A 13,061-nucleotide genomic window follows, 5' to 3' on the forward strand; every position below is an offset into this window, starting at 1 on the left:
ATTACTGCCATCAGGGAAGAGGTTCAGGAGCCTGAAGACAACCATTCAATGTTTTAGGAATAGCTTCTCAACCTCTGCCATCATATTTCTGAATGCTCCATGAACTCATGAACACTATCTCTCTGATTTCTTTTGCGCTATTTATTTATTATTGTAATTTAGATTAATTTTAATTTGGCTTGAACTGTACTACTGTAACAAAATAACACATTTCATGATATGTGTCAGTAATAATAAACATGATTGTGATTCTGAGCACTTGCTACACCAACCATCCCTAAGACCACCAAGGTCCAGAGCAGCAAGCTTACAAACACTGCAAACTACATCATCCCTATCAGATCTCGCACCATTTTGATGTGGAAATGTATATTGCTGGTCCTTGTGAACGGATTTAAATGTTGGAAGGCTCTACTAATATTGTGACAGTACCTTGACCAGAACATCTTCAGCAGTTTAAGACAGTTCACTACTGTCACGTCATCAAGTACAGTTAAGAATGTGCAATAAGTGCTGACCTCGCTAGCAATGTTCTAAATAATGTCCACATTTCAGGTGGATAACCTGTAAATCAGTTCTGATGTAAGGATATCAACCTGGAATGCTTGTTCTTTCTTAACACACATGCAGCCTAAACTGCTGGGCATGTTGAGGATTAATTTGATATGCTGCGGTAGCGTGAATTTGGCCATTTAAGGTTTCTCAAGTAAATCTTGTGCGACTGCTGACCGACTTTTCTATCACCTGTTTGTGTTCAGAGGGGATTATCGAACTGGAAAGCGATTAAATATGCGCAAGGTGATTCCTTACATAGCCAGTCAGTTCCGTAAAGATAAAATCTGGCTTCGCAGGACGAAGCCGAGCAAGCGGCAGTACCAGATTTGTTTGGCTATTGATGACTCCTCCAGTATGGTTGACAACCATTCGAAACAGGTATGTTTACAACATTTCCTTATTTTCTGTGGGGCAAGTTTAATCTATATCGATATGCCGTGTAACCCCCATATTGGGTCATTGTATCTCTGGCAAGTGTGATGTCATCCCACGTACGTAGGTGAAACATCAAGAGCAGTTTTATCAAATGATTATTCAGTGACTACAAAGTGAATGAATGTATGTAGTTTAGAGTTATACAGCCCTTCAGCCAACTTGTCCATGCAGGCCAAGACTCTATTTGAGCTCCTACCAGTTGCCTGTTTTTAGCCCATAGTTCCTCTGAACCTTTCTCTATCCATCTTATGGTCTTGGCTATGTCCAAATGTCTTAAGTTGTTAATGTATTGTCCTCTATAGCTTCCTCTGGCAGTTTTTTCAATGCGTCACCCTCCTGTGTGGAAAAAGGCTGTACCTCAGATTCCTTTTAATATTTCACCTCAAACCTACGTTCTCTAGTTGGGATAATTCACTTGCATTAGAGACCCCTAATGTAAATGAATTACTTCCCTGATGCTAGGGTAAAGACAGGGATCATTTACTTTATCTACCACACTCATGATTTTTGAGCACTTCTGTGAAGTAACCACTCAGCCTCCGTGTTCCAGGTAACAGTGTCCCAGCCAGTGCAGCCTCTCCTCATGACTCAAGCTGTCCAGTCTCAGTAGTAAATGTGTTAACCTTTTCTGCGCCCTTTCCAGCTTAATGACATCCTTCCTATAACTTGGTGACCTGAATTTTGCATGATGCTTCAAGTATGGTCTTGGCAAACATGGTCTTGACTGTACAGCTGCAACATGGTGGCCCAAATCCTGTACTCAGTGCCCTGACTGATGAAGTCCAGCATGCCAAATGCTGCCTTTGCTACCTTGTTTACCTGTATTGTAGCTTTTGGGGGAAATGTGTAACTTATAACCCTAGGTCTTTGTTTTTTTCACTTTGCAAATCCACTCAACGGTAATTTCTTGCTGAGTTATAGGCATTTGGTGCCTCTGGATGAGCAAGCATGTAAACAGTGTATTTAGTGGATGAAATCACAAACAAGAGGAAATCTGTAGATGCTGGAAATCCAAGCAACACACACAAAATGCTGGAGGAACTCGGCAGGCCAGGCAACATCTAGGGAAAAGAGAACAGTTGACGTTTCGGGCCGAGACCCTGCTCAAATCCTGCTGAAGGGCCTTGGCACAAAACATTGACTATACTCTTTTCCATAGACGCTGCCTGGCTTGCTGAGTTCCTCCAGCATTTTGTGTGTGTGTTGCTATTTATTGGATTGGTTTTTTTTTAACAATGTTCAATTAATCTAATAAAATCTTAATGCAGACCTTAATGTAAATGAATTATTTGTTTTGCAGCTGGCCTTTGAAGCTTTGGCTGTAATTGGAAATGCTCTCTCACTTCTAGAGGTTGGACAGGTTGCTGTGTGCAGGTGGGAAATCACTATATGTTTTTCACTGAGTATTTTTGTTTAAATTCTAGAAATATTGTTACTGCAGTAGGCATTAGGAATTGAACTGAGTGTAGGTGGCAGTACACTCAGAATGGCTTTACAGTTAATAATGCAATCAGAATTCACAGCACAGTCATGTCAATTTTCTGAATTTGGTTTTGATTTGAGCTTCTACTCAAACTTATTTCCATCATCAAATTTACTCTCAAGTGACATAATCAGGCAGGGTAGTAAACCTTCTTGCCTTGCTTAGCGTGGCAGAGTCAGAATCTTGTTTAATATCACTGGCATATGTTGTGAAATCTGTTGTTTTGCAGCAGCAGTACATTGCAATACATAATGAACACTACAAATTACAATAAGTATATATAAAAATTAATTAAGTAGTGCAAAAAAGGAGAGGAAGATAATAGTGAGCTACTGCTCATGGGTTCATTACCCATTCAGAAATCTGATGGCAGAGGAGTGTGTGTGTGCTGAGTGTGTGTCTTCAGGCTCTTGTACCCATTCCCTTGTTGGTAGTTCTGAGAAGAGGGCATGTTCTGGGTGATGAAGGTCTTTGATGATGCCACCTTTTGAAAGTGTCCTTGATGCTGGGGAGACTAGTGCCCATGATGGAGTTGGCGGAGTTTACAACATTCTGCAGCTTTTTTCCGCTACTGTGCAGTGGCCTCTCCGTACCAGGCAGTGCTATGGAATGCTCTCCATGGTATATCTGTATAAATTTTTGAGAGTCTTTGGTGGCGTATCAGATTTCATCAAACTCTGAATGAAATATAACCACTCTTGTGCCTTCTTTGTAACTATGTCCGTATATTGGGCCCAGGATAGATCTTCTAAGATGTTGACTCCCAGGTACTTGAAATGCGCAGCCTTTCCACTGCACAATCAATTCCTTTGTCTTACTGGCCTTGAGTGCCAGGTTGTTGTTGTGACACCAACCAGTAGATCGATCTCACTCCTGTACGTCTCCTTTTCACCATCTGAAATTCTGCCAACAATAGTTGTCATCAGCAAATTTATAGATGGTGCCTGAGCTGTGCCTAGCTGCACCGTCATGGGAGTAGAGAGAGTAGGGAATATTTACTGGTAGTTTCATTAATGGTTAACAAAAGCTTGATCAAAGATTACGAGGAGGAGGCAGGAGAATGGGGTCGAGAGGGATGATAAATCATCCACGGTGGATCAGACTCATAAGACCCCAAGACATTGGAGCAGAGTTAGGCCATTCAGCCCATCGAGTCCACTCTGTCAATTCATCATGGCTGATCCCGGATCCCATTCAACCCAATACACCTGTCCTCCCACCAAATCCCTTGATGCCTCGACCAATCAAGAATCTATCAAATTCCGCTTTAAATTTATCCACAGACTTGGCCTCAACTGTAGTCTGTAGCAGAGCATTCCACGGATTCACCACTCTTTGGCTAAAAAAGTTGCTCCTTTTTTCTGTTCCAAAAGGTCACCCCTCAATTTTGAGGCTGTGCCCTCTGGTTCTGGATACCCCCTCCCTCCCCCAAGGAACATCACACCCACCTTATCTAGCCCTTTCAACATTTGGTAGGTTCCAGTACTGACTCCTGAGGACCACCACTAGTCACTAGCAGCAAACCAGAAAAGACTCCCTTTATTCCCATTCATTGCCTCCTGCCTGTCAGCCATTCCATTATCCATGTCAGAATCTTTCCTGTAACACCATAGGATTTTATCTTGTTACGCAGCCTCTTGATAGGCACCTTATCAAGTGCCTTCAGAAAATCTAAGTAAATGACACCCACTGCCTGTCCTTTGTCTACCCTGTTTGTGTCCTCCCCACAAATTCTTCTAAATTCCAGTGAGTATAGGCCCAAAGCTGCCAAATGCTCCTTATATGTGAATCCCTTCATTCCCAGAATCATCATTGTGAACCTATTTGGACTCTCTTCATTGACATCCCTTCTGAGATAAGGGCCCAAAACTGTTGACAATGCTCCAAGTGAAGCCTGATAGTTGTCTTATAAAGTTTCAGCATTATCTCCTTGCTTTTGCATTCTATTCCTCTTGAAATAAATGCCAACATTGCATTTGCCTTCTTTACGACAGAGTCAACCTGTGAATTAACCTTCTGGGAGTCCTGCACGAGGACTTCTAAATCCCTTTGCACCTCTAATGTTTGAATTTTCTCCCCGTTTGGTAATAGTCTACACTATTGCTCTTTTTACCAAAATGCATTATCATACATTTCTCAACACTGTATTACTTCTGCCACTTTTTTGCCTAGTCTTCTAAATTTGTCTGAGTCCTGCTACAATCGCATTGCTTCGTCAGCACTACCTACCTCTCCACCTATCTTCTTATCATCTGCAAACTTTGCCACAAAGCCATCAATTCCACTATCTATATCACTGACAAACAATGTGAACAGTAGCGGTCCCAATACTGACTCCTGAGGACCACCACTAGTCACTGGCTACAAACCAAAAAAGGCCCCCTTTATTCCCATTCACTGCCTCCTGCCTGTCAGCCATTCCGCTATCCATGTCAGTATCCTTCCTGTAACGCTATAGGATTTTATCTTGTTAAGCAGCCTCTTGAGAGGCACCTTATCAAATACCTTCTGAAAATCTAAATGACATCCACTGCCTCTCTTTTGTCCACCCTGCTTGTACTTACCAGAATTGTGTTTGTGATTTTCTAATTTTGTTGCATGTGTACAGAGGCCTTCATAATAGACTTCTCATCCAGTTGACTTCTGTCATTGTTTCAGCTTTGGAGAGAGCGTTCAGTTGCTGCACCCGTTCCATGAGCAATTCAGTGATCAGTCAGGAGCACGAATACTGAGAAGCTGTCAATTCCAACAGAAGAAAACTAAGATAGCACAGGTTGGTGGGAGCTGAACAATTACCAACTTAACGTGTGTAAAGCTTCATTCAGGGGACATGCTGCAGTCTAACATTTTATTGCATGTTAATGTAGTATATGTAAGTTCTACATATCGATGCTATGAATAATTTGATTCCTTTTTCAAGTAATGTTTTCAGCAGCGATGTGGAATTGATTAGATCTATGGTGTTTGTCAGTTGACTGATTTCAGCATGATTGATAATGTACCAAATGTAAATTAGATAATAATTTAAATTGACTATCATGTTGTGTATGTCAAATGAAAGCATTTTAAGTTTTGACAACTTTTTACTAAATTCAAAAATGAATTGTGTGAGAACTGACTTCAAAAGCTCTAGATTAAAATATGATAGGAATTACATCTCGGACCTTTTAGTAACTGATGAACTGATATCACTAATGCTAATTTTCAACTTGCAGTTTCTGGAATCTGCAGCCAACATGTTTGTTGCAGCACAGCACCATTCCCAACAAGGAAATCCAGGTCAGCTTCACACATCTGTTCACTTTACTACAGTGTTTGTATTGTTGGGCATTGAACTTAACAGATTTATAGTTTAGTGATGTGGATGGCGCTGAACGAATGGAATTTAATTCACAAATATACAGGATCTTCTGGTCACACGTTTCTGAAACAAGTCATAAGTAATTTTTGTGATGTATGACTGTGAAAGTGTCTTTACTCAATACAAGCAGACATTCTGGAGAGCCTATCTCCTTTCCTGACACTTTAGAGTACAGATGATATTTTATACGTTTTAAAGACGTAACGATAAACGATTATCTAAGGTTTCAATGGCTATAATTATCCACTTTAACATTTTGAAGGTAGACAGGTAATTTTTGCCGTATTACATATTTACAATGTGAGCACCTTACAACTGGCAGAATCTCAGAATATTCAAGTACCAGTGGCTTGTTTGAGGATTTCTAAGCACATACCCAAAATATATGTGTTACAGTGAGGGATGGCTGCCCACATGTACAAACAATCAGAATCTTGAGTGACCATAGAAATGTGCCTGAACTGTGTATTAAGTGGCAGTTATGTTTTTAATAATGTTTTAATATATGTGATGGCCACTTAATGGCTTCCTGATCTAATCAAGAGGGTTTCAATGAGGACTGATTATTATGAATATTCATTTATGAACATTCATGTGTAATTGCAATGGTACTGAATCGTATGTCAGTCCCACACAAGATGACTGTTTTATTATATTTGTTTTGAAGACTGGTTCTTAATTAACAACAGTAGTGGTCGCCAACCTGTCGATCGTGATCGACTGGTCGATCTTTGAGACTTTCCCAGTAGATCCCGAAAAAAAAAAAAAGAAAAAGAAATACATAAATACTGTTGAGAGATTGTTTCCGGGTTGCGGGGTTTTAGTTCCATTCTTTCTGCCCAGTGCGCTTGTGTGTAGCTACCCCACCATGCACTACAGTGTACTTCAGTGGTCCCCAACCACCGGGCCACGAGGAAACAATATGAGTCAGCTGCACCTTTCCTCATTCCTTGTCAAGCCCACTGTTGAACTTGAACGCATGCGAGGTCATTACCCACGAGAGGTCATCAGTCGCCTAAACGCAGTGATACCTGCGCACCAGGGGTCACTAGTTGGCCTCCTGCGGCCGGCAAGAAGTGCCATTGGTACTGGCCTGGAGCACGGACAGATGGGCGCTGCCTCTAAACCTGTTTACCACACTGAATGTTCGTGGGGAATCCGGTGCTGAAATATTCGCAGATGACCTAATTCAGGCTCAGGGTTCTGTAAGTAGCAGAGCAGCTACCTCGCTGCGATCTACTGAAAGTCATCCCTCGAGCCAAACTTTTGTTGGCCGATAGATCATATGGGGGGGGGGGGCGGGGTGCGGCTGGTGCCCTGTCACACTCCTCGCTCGGTCGGTCACTGTTCCGGACTGTGACTGCCAGGGCTCCAGCACAGGGACCTCCGACCCTGACCTTGTCCTCTCACCCCACCCACGACCAGCCACACCTGGCCAAGGCATCTGGCGGCGGGCGGGCGGGAGGCTGTCTAATGAGGCAATGAAGCCCTCAAATCTGCTTTGGTACTTTGAGTCCAAGCACCCTGCACTTAAAGACAAACCTGTTGAGTGTTTTCAGCGGGAAAAGAAGTGAGTAAGCGGGACAGAAGCTAAGTGCTGAGAGCCAAGTAAACTAAATTGCGGAATAGACTGGACATAAGGAACCTGCTTCGTGTATCGCTGTATTCTGGTCGTGTTTAACTCCCCACTCCCCCCCACCATTGGACAGTCCGCAAGAATATTGTCAATATTAAACTGGTCCACGGTGCAAAAAGGTGGCGGCCCCTGGCGTACATACATTATTTCTACTTCTGGGTTGCGGGGTTTTACTTTCGGTCTTTTCTGCCCCAGTGCACATGTGTGTAACTAATTGATTTGGGGTGGATCTTGCCTTTCACTAAGGCCGAGGTAGGGTATTTTGGGCTTAAAAAGGTTGGTGACCACTAAACTACAGTACTGTGCAAAATTCTTAGGCAAATGTATATAGCTAGGGTGCCTAAAACTTTTGTACAGTACTGTATTTATCAACATGGAGCGGAAAGTGAGTTTGTAAATCTGGTAGGAGCAAAGAATGTTGGGAATGGTGAGGGTGGAGTGCTGCGGAAGGTTTGTGGGACAGTTGGCAGAGGAGTGCCAGGGACGGGTGGTGCCGTGGTGCATACATGCTCAGGTTTGAGAAACCGGATAAGGTAATTTGATTCCAAACAATTAGTTTATGATCATTACAGAATGTGCTTCCTGCTCCCTTCCCCTTTTCCCAACTATGATTCCCCTCTCCCTATATATGTTTGTGTGTGTGTCTGTCTAAGAATTTTGCATGATACTGTACCTCCTCATCCTAGTCCATATTTCCTGAAAAATAGCTCAGATAATGCATAACTTGTCCTTCTGTATTGATAATATCATTAGAATGGGGGAGGTCCAAGTTTTAAAGTAGATGGAAGACTGGCTCCTGAACATATAATATATCATTAAAATTTATTAAAAATTGTGAAGGCTAAAAGTTCAGTGAAAATTTGATTTGCTAACCCATCTGAGAAGTAGGACAGCTTGTATCCCATGGTTGATTATCCAGTCTACCTAGACTGCATTTTCTTTATAAATGGAACCATAGAACACTAGATAGATAGATAGATAGATACTTTATTCATCCCCATGGGGAAATTCAACTTTTTTCCAATGTCCCATACACTTGTTGTAGCAAAACTAATTACATACAATACTTAACTCAGTAAAAAAAATATATGCATCTAAATCACTATCTCAAAAAGCATTAATAATAGCTTTTAAAAAGTTCTTAAGTCCTGGCGGTAGAATTGTAAAGCCTAATGGCATTGGGCACTACAGCACAGTACAGGCCCTTCAGCCCTCCATGTTGTGCTGACCCATATAATCCTTTTAAAAAAAAAAGTACTAAACCCACACTACCCCATAACCCTCCATTTTTCTTTCATCCATGTGCCTGTCCAAGAGGTTCTTAAATACCCCTAATGTTTTAGCCTCCACCACCATCCCTGGCAAGTCATTCCAGGCACTCACAACCCTCTGTTTTTTTAAAAAAAAAACTTACCTCTAATGTGTCCCCTTAACTTCCCTCCCTTAGTTTTGTACCTATGCCCTCTTGTGTTTGCTATTGGTGCCCTGGGAAACAGGTACTGACTATCCACCCTATCTATGCCTCTCATAATCTTGTAGACCTCTATCAAGTCCCTTCTCATTCTTCTATGCTCCAAAGAGAAAAGTCCCAGCTCTGCTAACCTTGCTTCATATTACTTGTTCTCCAATCCAGGCAACATCCTGGTAAATCTCCTCTGCACCCTCTCCATAGCTTCCACATCCTTCCTATAATGAGGTGACCAGAATTAAACAAATATAGCACTATTTTCTACATTCAGTAATTGCTTTTTCCTTTGTACTACCTCAGTGTACCCATGTTTGGAATGATTCGTGTAGATGGCACATAAAACAAAGGTTCACTGTATCTCTGTAAATATAACAATAATATCAATTATCACCCTCGGAACATAATGTAAATTTATGATTTAAGACAGATTGCAGGAGGATATGCGGGATTTCTTTTAGAGTGCAGGATACCAGTGGTATCTTGAAATTGTATCTTTGATTGTAAACTATTATGAATCTAAATAGCTGCTGTGATGGTTGAAAATACCATTTAATGCCAAGTGGTTCTTTTCCTACCTAGTGTCATTTATTTAAAAAGAAATTAGTTGTTTGCTTTGTATAAACTAGCTGATGAAACTATAGCAACTCAATTAACACATGCTTTCTTTTTATTTTAGAAATTGCTCAATTACTATTGATTGTGTCCGATGGAAGAGGGCTGTTTTTAGAGGGGAAAGAACGAGTTACAACAGCTGTTCGAGCTGCTCGACATAACAATATTTTTGTTATCTTTGTTGTCCTGGACAATCCTGATTCTAAGGTAATTAGTTATCGAAATATAGCACGGTTGGGCATTTTTTGTTAGAGAACATGCACCAGCAGAGGGGCATGAAGCAGAATGGTCTTGTGTTGTTCCTTCAGATTCTGAGTTTACATTATTGTAGCACTTTATATCTAAATAGATCCAAGGTTGTAGTTTGACAGGCTGAATAAATGAATATCATTAACCTGTTGTTACTTTGATAAAGATTTTTTCTAAAAGCAGTGGATTCTGGTTTATTAAGCCATTGGTTAATCAGGGCAGTCAGTTATTTGGGACAACTCTTAAAGAACAATAACAAGATCAAGAAAATAGCTGGGATTCCCTTTGCTTATTTGGGACACTACGCAGCTCAATTGGGCAGGAGGTGGTTGCCGAAAAGTTTCTAAGTAGCGTCAGCTGCTTGCACGTGATGGCCCAACACTACATTGTGCATAGAGTGATCAGTTTTTAACCATATAACCGTATAACAATTACAGCACGGAAACAGGCCATCTTGAGCCTTCTAGTCCATGCTGAATGCTTACTCTCACCTAGTTCCACCTACCTGTGCTCAGCCCATAACCCTCCATTCCTTTCCTGTCCATGTACCTATCCAATTTTTTTTTTATGACAAAATCGATCCTGCCTCTACCACTTCTACTGGAAGCTTGTTCCACACAGCTACCACTCTCTGAGTAAAGAAGTTCCCCCTCGTGTTACTCCTAAACCTTTGCCCCTTAACTCTCAACTCATGTCCTCATTTGAATCTCCCCTGCTCTCAATAGAAAAAGCCTATCCATGTCAACTCTATCTATCCCCCTCATAATTTTAAATACTTATATCAAGTCCCCCCTCGACCTTCTACGCTCCAAAGAATAAATAGACAATAGACAATAGGTGCAGAAGTAGACCATTCGGCCCTTCGAGCCTGCACCGCCATTTTGAGATCATGGCTGATCAATTCCTATCAATACCCGGTTCCTGCCTTGTCCCCATATACCTTGATTCCCCTATCCATAAGATACCTATCTAGCTCCTTCTTGAAAGCATCCAGAGAGTTGGCCTCCACTGCCTTCCGAGACAGTGCAATCCAGACCCCCACAACTCTCTGGGAGAAGAAGTTTTTCCTTAACTCTGTCCTAAATGACCTACCCCTTATTCTCAAACCATGCCCTCTGGTACTGGACTCTCCCAGCATCTGGAACATATTTCCTGCCTATATCTTGTCCAATCCCTTAATAATCTTATATGTTTCAATCAGATCCCCTCTCAATCTCCTTAATTCCAGCGTGTTAAAAGACCTAACTTGTTCAACCTTTCTCTGTAACTTAGGTGCTGAAACCCAGGTAACATTCTAGTAAATCTCCTCTGTACTCTTTCTATTTTGTTGACATCTTTCCTATAATTTGGTGACCAGAACTGTACACAACTCACAATTTTAAATAACACCAATTGTGTGTGTTCGTGTTTAAAAAAAAAAAGGAATGATTTTTGTCACTGATAGTTGGCCTGGGTGAAAATGAAACTATTTCACTACTTCAAATTAATCATTTTGAATATTACAATGAGAATTGAGATTTGGAGGATGCAGTTTTCTGAAGCATTGTATGAAGGCAGTCCTTTATCTGTAAATTGGTGTATTGCACTGATTTTGTTAATTTACAGTCAACCAACAGGACATTGCAGATTAATTCCTCCTTGGGAACAAATAAGTTTTATAGTACTGTGGAGGTATTGGTAGTGTTCCAATTTGTTCTGTATTTTATTTAAATACATAAATTATTACTCAGTTGAACAGTAGTTTCTCTTTTTCATAACTTTTAACTGTTTCCATGAAACTTCAGCTAATGTTGGTAGACAAAATGGGCCAGAATACTGGTTCCTTTGTGTCCGAATGAACTGACATCCTCTGGAGTAATTTTTGGGAATCTAGAAGTTGGTGGCCAGTATTTAATTAATCTTTTAGAAGATGTCTTGAACCTCTGCAGTCTTTGTGATCAACGTGCACCCACAGTACCACTGTCAGAGTTCCAGGGTGTAAAGCCAGCAGTGATGAAGGCAGGTAATATATTTCCAACAGGGGATTTGTGTGACTTGGAGGGCACCTGGCAGGCAGTGTGGTTTGTAAAGTGTTCGAGTGATCCAGACAAATAAATAAAATTTGTGGCTGCTACATACTGCACATGAAGTGAGCACTGAAGTAAATTTCTGTCCTGGCTCTCACTGAGGTTGTTATTTAGAATGGAACACTAAAGAAAACTAAACTTTGCATATCTTCTACAAATTTGTAATTGTTTGTGTCTACTTGTAGGATTCCATCCTGGACATCAAGGTCCCTATTTTCAAGACTCCGGGAGAAATGCCAGAAATTAGATCATATATGGAAGAATTTCCGTTCCCATTCTATGTAATTTTACGAGATGTGAATGCACTCCCAGAGACACTCAGTGATGCTCTCAGGCAATGGTTTGAACTGGTGACAGCTGCTGATTATTAATACAGTGTTTTGCAGAAAGTTGTCACCTGTTATAATCTACTGAGATTTCAAGTTATGCACAATCTCTAAAATTGTACTGTTACTCTAGATCCTTCTACCATATATCCCATAACGGAGAATTCCTGATATTATAATGTGAATTTTTTTAATATTCACATTGAGATCGGTACCACATGGTGGTGTTTGTGCCAAAGGCACAGTTTATTGTACTGAATGTGAAAACCTGTCCAAGGTTTGAATATCACTTTTTTTCATAGTGTGGATACTTGTTGCAAAGGTGAAACTCTACAGAGATGAGTTTCATTACGTAATTTGGAGATGGCTTTCTTTCTTAAGATTGTACTCTTTGAATGTTTTTTATGTCAATAAAGTTATGCAATATCTGAAAACTACTTTGATGCTTAATGTTAATTATATGGCACAACACATTGCCCATTTAATATTGTGAAGGTAGTTCAGATCTGTGCAGTTACCTTTCAATGACATTCCTTAAGTATATGCAGTCACCTCCTGAAGTTATTGGGTGTGATTGTGGAATAGTTGGCACTCTACTCTCTGCCCTGAGCACAGATTGATGATATAGGAATATACAAATGAGGGCACTGTACATTTAATATGGTAATTTGTTTATTTGTAATTTGGAAAAAGACTAGTTCCAACCATCCCTATTAAGTCTTCTGTGGAATTTGTTTTGATTATTATACAAAAGAAAGATGCTACCAATACTGAAAATGGGTATTATTGTCCCTTGACATTTCCTGTTCCACTTTCCACGCACCTGCTCTCTCTACTTGCAGCACCATAAGGCCCTCATGTACCTCCATA

General features: G+C 40.7%; 1 protein-coding gene across 1 annotated transcript in view; it reads left to right on the forward strand.

Annotated features, from left to right (window-relative positions):
* Nucleotides 1-12,628, forward strand: part of mdn1 (midasin AAA ATPase 1) — a 156,519-nt gene extending 143,891 nt beyond the window's left edge. Inside the window, exons 97-102 of the mRNA XM_073056375.1 lie at nucleotides 759-933; nucleotides 2,291-2,364; nucleotides 5,132-5,246; nucleotides 5,689-5,752; nucleotides 9,615-9,757; nucleotides 12,051-12,628. Coding sequence (XP_072912476.1) covers nucleotides 759-933; nucleotides 2,291-2,364; nucleotides 5,132-5,246; nucleotides 5,689-5,752; nucleotides 9,615-9,757; nucleotides 12,051-12,236 — 757 coding nt within the window. The 3' untranslated portion in view covers nucleotides 12,237-12,628. The remainder of the gene's footprint in view (nucleotides 1-758; nucleotides 934-2,290; nucleotides 2,365-5,131; nucleotides 5,247-5,688; nucleotides 5,753-9,614; nucleotides 9,758-12,050) is intronic.
* Nucleotides 12,629-13,061: the final 433 nt, after the last annotated feature.

The sequence above is a fragment of the Hemitrygon akajei genome, chromosome 9, assembly GCF_048418815.1.
Source record: "Hemitrygon akajei chromosome 9, sHemAka1.3, whole genome shotgun sequence".
NCBI lineage: Eukaryota > Metazoa > Chordata > Chondrichthyes > Myliobatiformes > Dasyatidae > Hemitrygon > Hemitrygon akajei.